General features: G+C 47.9%; 1 protein-coding gene across 1 annotated transcript in view; it reads right to left on the bottom strand.

Moving 5' to 3' along the window:
• The window catches only part of SATB2 (SATB homeobox 2), a 105,672-nt gene that overhangs the window by 45,858 nt on the left and 42,060 nt on the right, over nucleotides 1–17,754 (bottom strand). Inside the window, exons 3-5 of the mRNA XM_080346906.1 lie at nucleotides 13,616–13,742; nucleotides 11,680–11,803; nucleotides 7,637–7,739 (exon numbers count right to left, since the gene is read on the bottom strand). Of these exons, the coding sequence (XP_080203032.1) occupies nucleotides 7,637–7,739; nucleotides 11,680–11,803; nucleotides 13,616–13,742 (354 nt within the window). The remainder of the gene's footprint in view (nucleotides 1–7,636; nucleotides 7,740–11,679; nucleotides 11,804–13,615; nucleotides 13,743–17,754) is intronic.

Genomic DNA, 17,754 nt, shown 5'->3' with positions numbered 1-17,754 from the left:
CATGACCCAGCGAGTCCTCAGCTCTTCGGTCCCACAGGCACGCAGGCACTTTGCCCCAGAGTAGGAAGAGGCTGGTAGAGAAATGTTTTGTAATAAGCGACTATCCGGCAGAATTGCCATGCTTCAGCTGTGAGAGGATGTCACCACCCAGGGCCGTTCTCCAGCGCTTCCCAGTTTGCTGGGGTTTTGTTGTTTTATTTACAATGGAAAACCTGGTGATCCTCAAAGCCGTTCCCGGCGGCGGTCGTGGCTCTGCGGCCTCCGCTCAGCTCCGCAGGGACAGGTCCCCACGGCTTCTCCTGCCTTAGCACTGCCCTGCAGCAAGGCCTGCACTTCAGAGCTCTGCTTGGGGGATGAAGGACACCCTCCTCCTCCTCCTGCTCCACACCGCGAGCCTGCGCTCCTGCTTGCGCTACCTAATTACCAACTACCGCTCTGGGAACAGCAGAACCACTCCGGAGCGCAGGAGGTGCTTTTAAAGTGGTAATTCTGTATCTTTTCATCTATAATTAGGATAATTACTTATTTCTTTTAATCACAGCCCGCTTAACCACTTCAGTGCAAAGGGCTGGTCTGAGGAGTCTCACTTTCATTCAACGTCCAATCTTTGTATTTACCCAAAGTCGCTCCCCAACTCCATTGACCGTGTGACGCCTGCCGGGGCCGCCTGTCCCTGCACTCAGGGCTGGAGAAGCAGCAGCTGACTGGAGAAGCAGACCTGACAAGGAGCTGTTACTGTAAAACCTCTCCCTCCTCTGCTCCTGCAGGACAGCAAACAACCTCAGAATAGCTCCAGAGCACAGACAGGGATGGTTTGGCCGCTGGCGGTCAAAGCCTAATGGAAAACAGACAGGAAAGGCCATTGTCTGCTCCTTGTCGTGATGCGAATCCTTCAGTTCCCACCAAAGCACAAATGACTCTTTGCAATTAGAAGAGCCGTAATTAAAAGCGGAGCTTTGATCAGCACCAGCGCCAGGTGAATGGAGCAACGTCCCAGCGCCACTGGCTCTCTGTGCCACGGAGCCTCTCCTTCCCTCCTCCTAACACCAGATCCGTGCCACCCCTTGGGACACAGAGATGCTGACATGCTTTCTGTCAGTTCTGCTTTCACATAGGAAGTAATCTGTCCCTGGACTGCGCTGCTTCCAACATGAAGAGAAGAGTTTAACCCATGATCTTATTTTTAGATAATATCTGGGCTACTGTACAGGTTCAAGAGGGCACACGGAAGTATGAACTCGTTTCCTCGTAACCATGTTAACATCGGTTGTGCACAGGACGTGCCAGATCCATGTGGCAGAGAAAAGCGTGATGTTGAAGGTGCTCTAGTGACCACCCAACACAGGAATATCACTCAGGTGTAGCGGAAGACGAGAAGCAGAACAAACATGACTCAGAGCTGTCTGACAGAGACACAGAGTCCTGGTTTAGATGAGGCTGATGGTCTCATCTGCTATAAAAATATCTCCTTTCCTGTCAAACTGCTGTGACAGAAGCTTGTCCTGCTATTGAAGCAGGGAGGTGCAAATCCCTGGGTGGCCACTTCGGGAGATCCGTGCCATCAGGATGACAGCAGGATGACCACGAGCCAGCACTGGGCCCTTGTGGCCAGGAAGCCAATGGGACCTGGGGTGGGTTAGAAGGGGGTGGTCAGTAGGTCAGAGAGGTTCTCCTGCCCCTCTGCTCTGCCCTGGGGAGACCACACCTGGAATCTTGTGTCCAGCTGTGGCCCCTCAGTTCCAGCAGGACAGGGAACTGCTGGAGAGAGTCCAGCGCAGCCACCAAGATGCTGCAGGGAGTGGAGCATCTCCCGTGTGAGGAAAGGCTGAGGGAGCTGGGGCTCTGGAGCTGGACAAGAGGACACTGAGGGGGGACTCATTCCTGGGATCAATATGGAAAGGGGCAGTGTCAGGAGGATGGAGCCAGGCTCTGCTGGTGACAACCAGGGACAGGACAAGGGGCAATGGGTGCAAACTGGAACACAGGAGGTTCTGCTTAAAGATGAGAAGAAACTTGTTGGGGGTGAGGGTGTCAGAGCCTGGCCCAGGCTGCCCAGGGGGTTGTGGAGTCTCCTTCTGTGCAGACATTCCAACCCGCCTGGACACCTTCCTGTGTAACCTCATCTGGGTGTTCCTGCTCCATGGAGGGATTGCACTGGATGAGCTTTCCAGGGCCCTTCCGATCCCTGACATTCTGGGATGCTGTGATCTCCTGACCCAGAACATCCCAGACAGTGACAGGAGTGAAGGAAACACCACCATGGGTAAGGCAGCCATGGCAACTCTTCAGAGGACTGGAGCGAACACAGTTCCGTCCTGCTTCCACAGTTACGTACCCCATGAAATCTGTCTGATCGCAGACAGACCCACTGCAGCTTTCCCACCAGAAAAGCTTCTGCCTGGACCTGAGCTTCAAGTTTTCCTCCCGTTCCACCCTAATCCCCACTAACGCTTGCTGTCTAAAAATTCCTTTCCTCCTGATCTAACATGTCGCAGACGTTGTAAAAAGTGTTTGCTTTTCAGAAAACTGAGATGACCATTCTTTACTCAGCATTCAGAAGTGGCTGGGCAGAGGTCCCGACCTCAGCACCCAACTGGTCCTCACTGTTCTTGGAACAGAACAAGGCTGAAATCCATACATGCATTTGTGCTAGGTAAAAGCTGAGCTTAAGTAAAAACACCAATGTTTTAATTCTCTTTACAGAGTGGATTAGCCAAGAGGGCTGCACCTCGCAGAGCCCGGAACGCACTGCGGCGGATGGATTGTTTTTTAACAATACCCGTGCACAAATCCCCCAAACCGGCACAAGGCTGAAATGCAAAATGCTCGTGTGGGTGTGGAAAAAAGCAGTCAGGGGTCTGCACCTCCTGCTGAATCCTGACAACTTTGAACTGGTATTTCAAGAGGGACAGGGCTGTGGGGACGGCTCTGAGTCAGAGCTGATCGTCGGGCCAGGGATGGCAGCTAGATTCTGAAAAGCTTGCCTGGAAATGTTGTTATTTGCTTTTATTTTTCCTGACGAAAAGTGACGGAAGTCCTATTTTTAGTGAAATAAATACATGGTCAGGAGCCTAAAAGTAAGCAAAGCAAAAATTACCGTAAAGTCAAGAGCCACAGAGCTGACCCGAGTGACCCCAACTGGTTTATAGCGCCAGAGCCGCGACTGATATCCAAACAAAACACAAAACGCTCTGTTCTTCAGAAACTTAATGTTTCTGCCTCAATCTGTTGGTTAAAAGGGCAAAAGGTGAAGATCTATATATGCATAGACACAAGTACATATATCTAACCCCTTCTATCTACCTAGAAAGAGATATATACATCATCATTCCACAAAAACTTTCAGACAGCCACAGTCCCAAACTCCCGTCCACACAAGCTATATTTTGACAGGCACTGACGGCAGGGGCAAAGATGAAATGTTCTTAATATGCAGACAAAGAAAATATGTCTTTTTTATTTTTAAGTTCACAACGTATTTATTTCTCCCCTCTACTTTCCCAACTTCCTCCCACCAAGCTAAGTTGGGTCATGGGGCAAAATAAAACATTCGCACCAGTTAAGAGTTTCAGTTGTGAAAGAATCCTGATACAGCGATAGCCCTCTGGTAAAAATAGAGAGCGTGACACTTGGAAGCGAAATAACTATTGAGAAATAGAGCTAAAAAATCTTCTAAATGCTACCAACCCAAAATGCTGGGCAAGGGGTAGGTGACCAGGCCAGGTCTGATGCCTTGACAATGATTTGAGTTGCATGGCAAAGTCACAGAACCCCAGAATGTCAGAGGTTGAAGGGCCTGGAAAGCTCATCCAGTGCAATCCCCCCATGGAGCAGGAACACCCAGATGAGGTTACACAGGAAGGTGTCCAGGCGGGTTGGAATGTCTGCACAGAAGGAGACTCCACAACCCCCTGGGCAGCCTGGGCCAGGCTCTGACACCCTCACCCCCAACAAGTTTCTTCTCATATTCAAGTGGAACCTCCTGTGTTCCAGTTTGCACCCATTGCCCCTTGTCCTGTCCCTGGTTGTCACCAGCAGAGCCTGGCTCCATCCTCCTGACACTGCCCCTTTCCACATTGATCCCATGAATGAGTCCCCCCTCAGTGTCCTCTTGTCCAGCTCCAGAGCCCCAGCTCCCTCAGCCTTTCCTCACACGGGAGATGCTCCACTCCCTGCAGCATCTTTGTTGCTCTTTGTTTTGTCTCCATACATACACATATATATGTATAGAGTAACTTACAAAGACTTTTTTGTGTTGTTCTTTCCTGCTTGTTTTGCTTTTAATATACCTATTTGTTAATCAAGTTAAGAAACAATGCAAGCCTTAGAAACAATTATTGAATTTCAACATCATTGAATACCTTCTCCCAGCTTGGGCAAGCTCAGCATCTCGAGAAACTGAGGAGGAACCCGCAGGTTTGGGAACCACTGGACTAAGCCATTGCTGTACCATTGTCATCAATTAACATGGAACCTTCATTAAAAAGGGGGAACTCTTCCCTGGAGTAGGCTGAAACACACCATCAGCTATGCACAGCTCTATACTAAAACGCCTTGCATCCCTCAGAAAGAAGAAAAATAAAAAAGGAAATGATAAAAAGGCTTCACAGAGTAATACCCAATGACCAGACCGGGCTGCACTCGCTGCAAACTGCTGCTAAATGACAAGCATCAATAGTTCAGCTGTCTTTGGCGTGAGTTCAGCAGAACGCACACTGAGAGTGTTTACTGGAGATTTGATACAACCCCACTCGTGTACAGCTTTTACATCTGGTGCTAATGATATCAAATTATTGATTGTTCACTTTTATTTATTTAAACATTACCTATATACTTGGCAACCTGATGCTTTGCTCTTTTTTTTGTTGTTTTTTAAATTCCAGAGAACTTTTTATTTTTGCCTGGCTTCGGTTGTAATTACTTTGATCTTCCAGAGTGTATCATTATTTTACTGTTTATTTATTTCTATGAGAAAGAAAAAAAGCTTGACCGAGGAGATCTATATGTGGCAATTTGTAACAGAATCACAGAGCTTATGTTTAGGAAATCATGGTTTTGATTAAGAAACAACGATTTAGTTCCCACTGTTTTATTAAAACAGACATTAGCAGATAATAGGAACCACATTGAACACTGTAGGCTGCACTGAGTTTGCAACGTCAATAAAGTTATTTTGAAGCCCCTTCCTATTTGGTGTTCACCACAGCTCATGTGAATTGTTTTTTTGCTTTTACTTTCTAATAAGCAGCTCTGGTGCTACCCATGGATACGGGTGCTGGTCCCAAAGCCTCTAAATTAGGGTTTTACCCAATCTAGGCAGATTACAACCTGAAAAAATGAATCGCCGCGTCACCCATCCACCTCCACAGAAAACCTAAGTCCTTTCGGTTTGAATTGTTATTAAAGGAGTATGTGATGACCGAAGTCACTGGCTTTGCACACTAACCGAACAGGAGTATCTGGTCATAGAAAAAGCCCAAAACGTCCCAAACCCACTGGAAAGCGCCTGCGCGCAGCCCCGTCCCTGTGCGTGGCGGGTGCTCCGTGCAGCGCCGTACCTGCCAGCGACGCTTTGTTTTCTCTCCCACTCGCAGGCTGGTGAATCAACACGACTTTAACTGCTTTATAGCAGCTTGTGTTTACTTCACACATGCCTTAACCTTCCTTTTTCTCCTCCTCCCGGCACACACACGCTTCCCAACAGCAACTGGCTGTGCCGCTTCGAGCGGCGCAGATGCAGACTTATCCCGCTAACTCTTCAGATTCGGATCCTTGACCTCTTGATTGAGGTCTCGTTCTGCTTTTACTGCACTTCACGACTTAACTGTGCACTTACTAAGTGAAAAAGAGTGCGAGATGAAGGCACTGAATGCTCCGCGGATGGAAGCGGGAGGCAGCGGCGCGCTGCGAACGCTCAGGGGCTGGAGTGGCATCTCCACAGCTAAGAACACTACACCGAAGGGCTTCGGTGCCTTTGCACGGCACCCGCCCCGTTTGGGGAAAAAGAAGACGAAAAAAAAAAGAAATAAAGAAAAAAAGCTCATCTCTGTTCTCCTCTAACATCAAGTAAAAGCGAACGGTGATGACCTTGAAGCTGTTTGATTTCTTGGATTGTTTTTCAACCGAGAGGATATGTTAAAGCTCTTCGAAAACAATTCTTTTATTGAGACACGCCGTTGAGAGCAGAGAAGCACTTCTGAGTCACACAACGGCAACGCGGAGCAAGAAGCGACCAGCCGGTTCATTCGGCACGAGGGTAATCGTGTGCCGAAATACCCAATCAACGCTTTTACTTCAGGGCTAAATCATTGCAGTAGGTGAAAAGCAACACCTCCATTTCCTCAGTTGCATTGTTACCCCACTTCTGCCTGAACAACCTTCCTTCTAGACACCAATCATTTCACAATAAAACATTCCTATTTCCCCCTTTCCAGCGAAAACCCAAGCGCCGGCCCGGTGTCTCACAGCTACGCTCCGCACAGGAAACCAGATGCCTCAGAACTTGTTGGGATATTTTAAGCAGTTTTGTTTCACGCGTTCTTAGCTCAAGCAGCAGGCTCTTTATGGTATTGTGATGCAGATTTCAAGTCTGTCCTATGGAAAGTAAACAAGCAACCTTTCACGGCTGGTGTACGCCAGCCTTTGAAGAGAAAAAGGCAGCAGCCTGGTTTGAAAGCTGCTCATCTTCACGCCAATAAAAAGACAATGGCTTCTTGAGAAGGACAGGACATGACCCTGCTTCTGCGTAACGCTTGTGTATCCCGTTGTGATTTCCCTGGCCACAGAAAGGATCACAGACAAAACAACACCAGCGAGAAAAAGCCTATGGAACCCCCTTATCCCAGGGTGAAGCTGATCTCCAGCGCTGACCAACATCTGGGGAGAGGAGCGCATCGGCACTGTGGAAAATGCTTTGGACTATCCCCAAACTCCTACTCTGAACCAAAAAAACCCTCCTAAAACACACAGCCCAGCACACACACAAGTCCCTTCCCAAAGGAAAGGATGGATAAAGAGCAAACGACACACGATGGGTGCTCGTCCCATCACTTCGCGCGCTACCCGAAGGTGGCTGCGGTGGTGAGAGTGGGATGAGGTCCATGCAGAATAATTTCACTGCTAACCAACTAATACAATGTCATTGTAGAAAAAAATACAAACACGGAGCTATTTCCATCTCCAGTGGGTGCAGCACCTTGTTACGTAGCATTAATTGGGTATTAAATGCAGCAGACGCCCCGGAATGCCCGTGGTATCACACCCAGGTCACTCGGACACGTCTCACCTCTCATGGATCGAGTGCAACTGAGGTAATTTACAGAGCAATTTAACTTGTAAATCCAGAGCTACTGGAACATTTTCTTTTTCTAAAACGTTTTAGCTTAATTCAAAACACAGTTGATCTTTCAGCACAGCTAAATGGGATATTTTAAGCGCGTTTTAAGTGGCCTGTGTTTTCACGCCAGCCTTGTTTGTGAAGTATCAGATTTAATTTCAAATGTGCTGTGACTGTGCCCTCTTTGTAGACAAACTTGCTAATATTATTATAGCTTATTATCACTTTTACTTAAAGCAAATAATCTCAAACTGTCAGCGCAAGTTCAAGAACTTGGAAAGTCACAAAAAATCAATTTACCTTTAATCTTCTTGTACTTTTTGTACCATCTCCCAAACTCCTGGCACTTGGTTGCTGACACATTGGCATAGTATGTGCTATTTACAATGGATGAAATCATGCTCTGGAAGTACAGAAAGAAAGAGAAAAAGTGTTTTAAAATAACTTGCACAATCAGAAATCGTTTCCAGGGAAAGCGAATGACACGCGATGTACAATGATCATCCGTTCGCGACTTTAAAACCAAAAGAAGTATCTGGTGAGCACACAAAATGGGGTTTATTCTCCATTCTAGATTCTCGGTCGTAATTAAAATTAGAAAATAATAATTATTATTTTGCATAATAACGCAAGAAAAGTGCAGGACAAGCCCAGATTGAGACCTGCAGCGCAGGCCGGGGAGGGAGCTCTACATTATTTGGTACCTGTGGTATTACAACATCTAAACCTCAGTCGCCGTGCCGGGGAACACACGCTCGCTGCACCTGGCTGAGAACAGGCGTGATTTAGGAACCAGACCCTAAAGGTAAGATGAGATGCTCCAGCACGCAGAACCCAAATAACGCTGTTCAGACAAAGCAGCCAGAGCGCGCGGCCAAGAGCCGAGAACATCCGTGCCACTCGCTGCAGAACAACGGTTAGGCAAATAAGTTAAATTAATATAATTTATAGAAACGCGTGATTAGCCTTTGTGTGAAAAATCACCTAAACCAGAAATTAACAGTGCCATTCAGAGCGAGGGGAACTACGGATACTACAGCACAGAACTGCCAAAACCTACAAAAAAGCTCAGCAAAACTGAAATATCACTTGTTTAAGCACCAGCCCTCTCTAGTCGTTGCAGATTCCCTCCAAGCAAAGAGAGGCAGAGCTGTTTTGCACCACCTGATACCCATAAAAAGGATAGTTTATATCTGGGATGCTTCCAAGGTCAAATCATTCCCAGCAAGGTCTTCCCCTGCTAAGGCATGGGAGCCAACACGCCTTCTCCAGAGACCCCATTTTCCCTCTGCCCCCTTCTTTACTCACCTCAAAGTTCAGAAAAGGCTCTGGCCTGTTTTAGGAGCTTTTTGCCCAGAGCTGAGGGAGGGAGGGAGGGAGGGAGGATGATCTTGCAGCCCAAACGAGCTGTTTCCCAAAGGTTTGAGCTCTGGCGCACCAACTCTCGTGCAAAATGGGATTTGGGGCACCTGGGCAAAGCTCACGCATTGGCTTCCAAATTTTGGCAGCGCTTTAAAACAAAACCCATGTCTTCCCTGTTGCAGCTTTGTTCAGCCTCCTCCCCAGGTCGCTGCGGTCCCACGGGACTCCAGCTGCTCCTGAACTCTGCAGTTTGGGGGGCTTAAAAAACACGAGTAAAACAGAGAGACTGAAGGGGAGCTGGGTGGTGCAGCTCAGTTTCAGTCTCCAACAGGTCACTCCCCGTTCTCTGCTGCCTTTTCGCTCTACGTTTCCCACTCGAAGGCTGCTCTGGTGCACTGCGGGCTATGAAGTACGAGCCACTTTAAGTGGCAGCTTCAATTTCTAAAACTGAGATTCAATTTTCTAATGAAAATCAATATTTTGAGACATAAAGCTAGCATTGTGGCAGGCAGCAGCAACTCCCTCCCCATAAATCCTGCCTTGCTCAGGTCACTTTAACGAGCAATAGTTATTCCGAAAGCCTGACGGGGAAGGACTTTGAACAAAGTTGCCCTGAGATAAGTTGCTTTTTCTTTTAGATTTGGTTAAATTTCCAGTCACTAAGGAAGGGTGGGGAAATTGTATAGCTCTGTCTACATAACAATTCGGTTTCTCCCCTTTATCCCTCCCAAATCCTCTAGTTCTACAGTAAATCAACATCACTGAAATCGCAGGGCTACTAAATATCACCCAATATACAAACACATTAACCTTTATTTGAGAAAGTGAGGCTTAAACTAAATCACAAAATCAAACAGTGAAACAACCACTGGTGAAAAACCCCAGGACGGATTCTGATGAGCTGCTCGACGGGAGGGCAGGGGAAGGAACCAGAACAACGTTCAGACTGCACGTCTCGCTATTAAATGGAAAGGAATCCTAGGGGTGCTTCTGCTAGGAACCTTGGTAAGAAAGGAAAGATCCGGTCACAAGAAGAGTGGGGAAAAAAAGACTAATTGGGAGTTTCTAAATGATGCATAATATTCCTGGGAAAATCCTCAGAGATAATATGAAGTAGCAGATATCATCGTGGCCATGTGGAATGAACACTACTTGGACCAGGAGCTAAGAAATAGCCACACGCTGAAAATTCGGCGCAGGGTGCGGAAAATACGGGGTGTGCTGACATCCCAAGAAAGCCTGACCAAAGTCATGGGCCGTGCTGAAATGGGTTCTACAACTCACAGGCAAGACAGAGGTCTCTATGCAAAGCTGGAAATGCTGAAATAATTGCATTTCCCTCTGGCACACATTCCCTCCTGCCTGGTTAACTGGGATTTATCTGTTTGAAAAGGAGCCGTATGCTAAGGGGAGCTGAGCCGCAGCCGCATCACACACCTAGAAGACAAAACAACCAGCACAATTCAAACCCAAGTGGATGATTCCATTTGGCATTAGCGGCAATGAGAAGCCCCCGCGGGCTGCCCGGGAGCTGGGGGAAGCGGTGGAGCGGGAGCTCCTGCCCCGGCCTCTGCTCTCCAGGCACCGCACACACATTAATAACCAGCAGCATTTATTTACTCCGCACTCGGGCTCCTAAGAGACCACTCTGCAATTTGCTGCTGCCAATAATATATTAACCACAAGGGGGTTGTAATGACATTTCACATTTGGCACGATATTTTTTTTAAAACTGATTTGGGAGAAGGAATTGTATTAGAGGCGTATTCAGATGATGGTAACAGACAGCTCCTGTACAACCTTCCATCGTATCTTTTGCATTTTGTGAGCCAAAACAAAAGAGCCTGCAAGGTTTTCTGGCAATAACAACACGACTATGACACGCTGCATTCTTGCAGTCCCAGTTCAAGGGTTAGTCACTACTCAAGGTCACTTACGCCTGTGCTTAAAACTAAGCAAGCTCAGTTTTCTACAGAACCGTCTCCTTTTTGGCTTTGTCCACTAAATAAATCCTCAGGCATGGATTTTCACTGCCATCAGTAATTCTGTAAACGTATTTCAGACTATGGCTCCAGAAGGAGTAAACCAAGTGCAGCGCTTCCACCTAGTAGACTTTGAAACTGAAGCGGGAGGAAGAAGAGCCAGACAAGAAATAGATTCTACCTCGGAAATGATGCATAGTTTAGTTATCCTGGATACTGAAGAAACCTGGGCAGAGACAACCGTATGCTGCAATCACCATTAGGCGACCAGATTCCACAGATAATTCTATTTAAAGAAATTACACTTAAACCGAGTGGAAAGAAAAATACTCGTGTATTCGAGGCACTTGTGCTCTGCGTACACCCAGCACCACTGCGGCTCCTGTAGTCAATAAGGCAAGTCCCACGGCTTTCTTATGAATCTCTTGTTATGACAATCCGAGGTACAAATAGAACTCACGATAACTTGTATCTTAATGTGACTTCACTGCCGTTTATAAAGTAGTTGTGGAGAATGAGACTGAGTTTTTGTTCTTTTTTTAACACAATTACATATGCATTGTTTGTTGCTGTTTCCTAGAAATTGGGGCACAAGTGTTAAAACAGCATAGTTTTTATCACGAGTGGAGGACAATGAGAGCTACGTGTGGGTTAGCAGGGGAGCCAGACCTCTGCTAGCAGGAAGAGGCAACTCACATCTTGCGTTCGAGTATCATTAGTCTTATTGCAAAAGGTTCAGATAAAGCTCTAAATGAAGAATTTACATCTCTGAACAGCAGGACAAAAATCAACCAATTCAATCCTAATGTCTATCTGGCAACCAAGAAAACACGGTATAAAGATACTCTTTTTCATGCCAATTAGAATTTCTCCTTTCTGAAGAAAACAAGAAATCGATTTGGTATTTATGGGATTGTCTGGTCTAAGCCCTTTACGGAACAAATCTGAGCTTCAGATCTGGCAAAGCTGGCTCTCCCTGAGCCGGTTCCAAACACTGACCTGTGAGAGAGGGCATTCTTTGGCTAGCGTGCTCTGATTCATCTCTTTGAGCAGCTCCTTTAAGGCATTGCGAACTGTGGCGTGGTTCCACTGCTCTGCTGGCAAGTCTTCCAACTTGGAACAGCTGTTAAAAACAGAAAGCAGGTAGAATCATCACCTTCACGGATGTTACTCTTTGCGGACAAGCGCTACAGACCTTCGAGCGGCAGCACAAAGCTGGAGTTCCCTGCCCAGCCGGCCCGCCGAGGTGTCTGTCCCCTCCCCACCAAGCCCGGCTCCCAGAAGATGTGCAGTTTAACTAAAAGGATGACAGCGCACGGCAGGAATAGCAGCTAATCCTACACTGATATTAAATGTGCGCGTAACCATTCCCTCTGGGGCCTGTGCTGCGCAAAGCAAGGCCCAGAGACCGCTGGATGAAGCCATCCTCTCCAGACAGAAACACACTCCTGCTGGGATAGAAAAATAAACAGATACGCCACACTGTCACGAACAAAATCTCTCCGCAGAAAGGGCCTGCGCTGTGTGGAGGGAAGGCTTGGAGCAGGGAGTCTGTTAGTTTTATTTTATCCCACTTCTTACACTGCCCTCATCGCTGAGGTATCCGGGAGCCTTTCAGGAACCCACGAAGCCACATGGCCAACATCTGTCCCATGTTGTTCGTTCTCACTTTCCTTCTAAAGAGCTGCATATGCAGTGAAGCTTTTGTCTTGGTGTGACTTGTGCCTCTGTTCATTTAACAAGCTGATGGGCTGTGTCGCCGTACGTGGGGACAGACCCCAGCAGCACGTCACAAAGTTGGGAGAACCCCGCCATTGAGACTGAGAAACATAATGCACGCTCTCCAGCCAGCCCCTGCCATGGTTCTGCCTTCTGCCTCTAAGCCCGGCTTTACCCTCAGAGTTGAAAGTTCAGCTGCGCTCGAGGAGTTCAAGTAGTCAATGACCATCTTTATCTCAATCTTTATCTCAAAGTCAGGGGCTATCTTTCATTTACACGGCACCCAAGCATTCGAGTACTTTGAAGATAAAGAATGAGACCTTGATCTGGGGTTGATAGCCTCTAGCAACAGGACCTGAGGAGAGGCTGGATGGACTCGTGGCAGCTCATCCTGCTGAGGAGATGAGTGACTGCACTCCAGTTTTAGAGTGGCTACGGGCTCTAGATGCTCTTCTACAACTATGTACTCTAGCTGAGAAATTACAAGGGTACATAAACCCCAGGAAACGCCGGTTAGTGGGAACTGAAAACCCTGAGCCCCACCAGAGATGTAACAGGAAAGAAATGTTGCTTTTTGGGACGTGAATGTCAATAGGGCACCAGCTCCAAACCAAACTGAGCAGTTGGAGGGTATGTACCTGCTGCCAAAGGACACAGACGCACGTCCCCACCATCTTCACCGAAAGGGAGAGAAAAAGTGGGTGTTGGGGAAGGGAGGGCCAGTAAAAACGTCAGGAGCTTTTGTGTTCTAATCAGGGAAGGAAAATACACTCCAATGTCACACAGAGCTGCAGCCACACATCCCTGTCTCGTCTTCTTGCCTTGGCACTGGGAAGACCACTGGAGAGAAAAGGAAAGCCAACAAGACCCCGATTCTTACAGTGCAGCCCCTGGGAAAAGGCAAGGACTGTATCTTTTTGAGACAAGAAGGCCTCAGGAATCAATGAAATTAGGGATTGTGGAAAGGTCTGCCTTCGAAGGACCCAGATCTTTACTGACTGAGCTTCTGCCCCTTCCTTCTCTGCTACCATATTGCTACCGCAGAAAACACAACATCATTTGGAACATGCACCAAAAATCAGCCTTCTCTTCGTTTTTCTTTTCACGAAAAGACCAGATACTAATGAAGCCAGGACGTGCTAATCTCTGTAGTAATACTGTAATCGATGGAGCAGCTCCGAGACCAGAGAGAAGACAGATGTTCAGAAACACCCACCTTTGTAATTGGATTTTCAATGTCACAACATGATAGACATCTTGTAGCATGTCGGCTACTGTCGCATCTGGTGCATCAGTCACATAACTGAGAGGGAGGGGATTCCACCTCCCAAGCTTGATTATTCCTGAAAAGACAACAAAAAAAATCGTACTTTATATTTTACCAGACATCTATTCAACCCTTTGATAGGCTTGTTTGTTCTTGAGACCCCATTTATTGCAGTCTTGCTCCAAAAGATGTGTTGTACAGACTCCTGAGGGAAACAATGAGGAAGAGCAGGAATAGATTTCCAATTCTTAGCAGGGAGTTGCTGACATGTTCCTGGCGCCTAAATTACTTCAAGGAAGCACAGGAGGCTTCCTCCCTCCACAGCTTTCATCATCCCACTAAAGCCTAGTTCTCCGAGTTAGAACAAGCTTTAAATACTCCACAGTCCAAATTTTGCACGCTGCAAAGCCCTCCAATAAGTAAATGCACAGGGAAATTGCTACGTGTGGGATTTCAGCAGCCGGTTCCTGCCCGAGCGCGGCGGGGCTCCCCGTGCCACGCACGGCACTGACGGCCACGCCGCGCTGCGAGTGCGCTCCCAGCTGCGACTGGCACTATGCAGACACTTGCTTTGCTTTGCAAAAGAAAACAACTGCAAGCTGCTGACCGCAGAGCCAAAATAGCATTTTGGGGGCGGGGAAGAACGCTGCGAGTTCTAGTTCTATGTCTGTTCATTCTCTAATAGGGATCACCACCTCTTCTGGAGGAGCCTGTCACAAAGCCGGGAAGCTCGGCTGGTGAGCCGTTTGGCGCAGAGGTGTTATTTGTGTTCAGACAATGGCAGAGGGGCCACCCACACCAAGACCAATGACTAACACCCAGGAATGACTTCCAGGAAGGCGCCAAACAAAGAAAAGCCACAGTGGCATCTTCCACGAGAGCAAAGCCATCCGGCACTCCAGCAACCGCTTTTATTCCCCCAAACACCACCACCAAATAAGTCCCACCTCTGAAACAGGGAAACGAAGCTTCTTGCACAGGGACAATGACAGACCACGAGCCCATTGGAATACGTTTTCCCCATTCCTACACAGGTTGAGGAGGAAATAGTACAACTCCTCTTGTAAATGTTTGCATTTACCAGTGACACGCTGCCTTGCAAGGTGTTGTATCACCACATATGGAAAGAAACTCAAAGCGACCCAGTTCACCCTCAGCGGCCCGAAACGTCACTGGAAGACGCTGGTACAGACAGGACAGTTATTTCAAGAGCTTTCGCAAGGGGAGATGTTGTCCAAATGACACAAAAAATTGCTTGATATCCAACCCAAATGGGGCATAAACAGAACAAAAACATTTAAATGATGCACTGTTTCAGTATTAAGATTGAACAATCTGGTGCTGAATATGCTGCAGTATAAATAGTGCCTGGACTCGGCTCCAGTAACACACAGCGCCCGTTCACAGCGCCGTATGGCTCCAGCGCCGGCTCCTCGAGTCACATTCCCCTTGCCAAGAAAAGCTGTTTTTCTTAAGGGGATAGTTTACTTCATGTTATCTCTGGTGACAACAAGAAACGCATATAGTACAGCATATATTAGTCATGAAATGAGCATCAAGGGTCCACTGAGTGAAATACATGCTGGGAAAACACAGTTTAGCTGCTGACTTCCTTCACCCCCTTCTGCTATGTAATAATTTAAAGCAAAATCACCTAAAAATCCAGAAATCTATACCAGCTTCACAGAACACTCGGCTTCCTACGTTTAACCACGCCAAGTTTTCGTGTAATTGAAAAAATAAGCATCATATGTGCCCCATAAGTCACATCTAAATTGGTAATATTTTACAAGAGAGCGTATTTTTCATTCGCTCCGAGAACAAACCATCTGCAACACGGGGGCTGGCAGCGCTGCCCAGAGACAAACAGACCGGGGGGTCACCGAAGGCACCAAAGGTGTCCCGAAACTCCAAAAGGTCAGGAGAGGAAAACCACAGCGTGCCGGGGGAAACACCGTGCAAATCGCTTTGCAGGAAATGTCTGCTACTGCTGGAAGTCAGGTAGATTTCGGAGTGTTTTATTTAATCCTCCTCTACAAGCGGCGAGGAAATTGTTTTGGCTGGATTTAGACAAACACAGGTGTTACCGTGATGCTGGGTGCCTCTGCACGTTAACACCTGCTGTGGGTTCTCTACTCTAAGCTACAGCACTGCTGACGTACGCTGTTTTTTCAGCCGGTGTGATATTATAGAATCCCAGAATGTCAGGGGTTGAAGGGCCCTGGAAAGCTCACCCAGTGCAATCCTCCCATGGAGCAGGAACACCCAGATGAGGTTACACAGGAAGGTGTCCAGGCGGGTTGGAATGTCTGCACAGAAGGAGACTCCACAACCCCCTGGGCAGCCTGGGCCAGGCTCTGACACCCTCACCATGGAGAAGTTTCTTCTCAGATTTAAGCGGAACCTCCTGTGTTCCAGTTTGCACCCATTGCCCCTTGTCCTGTCCCTGGTTGTCACCAGCAGAGCCTGGCTCCATCCTCCTGACACTGCCCCTTTCCATATTGATCCCAGGAATGAGTCCCCCCTCAGTGTCCTCTTGTCCAGCTCCAGAGCCCCAGCTCCCTCAGCCTTTCCTCACACGGGAGATGCTCCACTCCCTGCAGCATCTTGGTGGCTGCGCTGGACTCTCTGCAGCAGTTCCCTGTCCTGCTGGAACTGAGGGGCCACAGCTGGACACAAGATTCCAGGTGTGGTCTCCCCAGGGCAGAGCAGAGGGGCAGGAGAACCTCTCTGACCTACTGACCACCCCCTTCTAACCCACCCCAGGTCCCATTGGCTTCCTGGCCACAAGGGCCCAGTGCTGGCTCATGGTCACCCTGCTGTCCCCAGGACCCCCAGGTCCCTTTCCCCTACGCTGCTCTCTAATAGGTCATTCCCCAACTTACACTGGAACCTGGGGTTGTTCCTGCCCAGATTCAAGACTCTACACTTGCCCTTAGTTACATGTGATTATTTTTTGTTTTGTTCCAGAGCACATGAGGCTGGTCCAAAGGACAGAGAGAAACTGTGATTTCCACCAGCTCCTCCGCAGGCTCCCCGAGGGCTCCTTTCATGGCACTGACACCGTACTTGCCGCACCAGGGAAGACACCGCTGACTTGTTGAGCAAACGTATTCTCCGCGCATCCCCGAATGATGAGCGGATCGAAATTTTCCCCCCACAAATGTCCTTCTCATCCAGGACTGGGTGTTCCTAGTGTAAGAGCAAGGCCAAGATGAGAGCAGCCTGGTAGCAACGACTCCCTTCCACAGCCACGTGTTTTACTGTCCCTCTCATTGCCTCCAAAGGATGCAGCTCAGGACTTTAAAGAATCACTGAGCAAGTTTTTATCCACCACAACCAAGACTTAGGAGTGGGGAGAGGAACGAGCAAAGGTCACTGCATTATTATTGAATATACAACTGCTTCAAGAACGTCACTCCGTCAGCTCCAGACTCTCTCAAAACGACGTGTGGACAACGTGAAGCACATGAGACCACTCAGGAAATCCAAGAGCACGTCTTTCAGGAATTCACACAACTCTTCTGTTAACAAGTCTGGTTCTGCTTCCTGTGTCAATGATCCTCCGGGACTCTTCTCCTGTGAGAGTTTTCTGAAGGGGAACTTCAAGAGAATGGAAAGCTTGCAGACACTCCAGCAACGGCCGCACGCTAGAGCAGCTCTCGAGAACTCACCTAGGAACGGCTCAATGAAGCCCAGGGCCAGTCGGGCAACTAAAGACAATGAACAGACCAAACAGTTTTCCCAAAAGAATTTTTTTTCCAGGTGTATTTTAGAAGAGATTTTCCATGCAAGCGGGCTGTTGGTTCTTGAATGGCATGTCCTTCTCCAGATAGGCCTTTTATTAAGTTTAAGCTCCAGCTTCATCCAAGTGCAGACAGGGACAAAAGACAGAGTAACCTAGTTTTAAATGTGCATAACTCCCTTTACCCACCAGAATGCCAAACCACGAGTTTTGCCAAAGCAAACTGCTGTGAGCTTGAGTATCAGGTTCATATATAACAACCACGGCAATTTACTGCTGTTGTTCCATGGAGGCCAATGACCTGCCACCCCACCAGAGCGCCTTCTATGTGGTTTCATTTAAA

Source organism: Nesoenas mayeri (genome assembly GCF_963082525.1).
Source record: "Nesoenas mayeri genome assembly, chromosome: 6".
NCBI classification, from domain to species: Eukaryota; Metazoa; Chordata; class Aves; order Columbiformes; family Columbidae; genus Nesoenas; species Nesoenas mayeri.
This window is presented reverse-complemented; position numbering and strand designations above follow the sequence as displayed.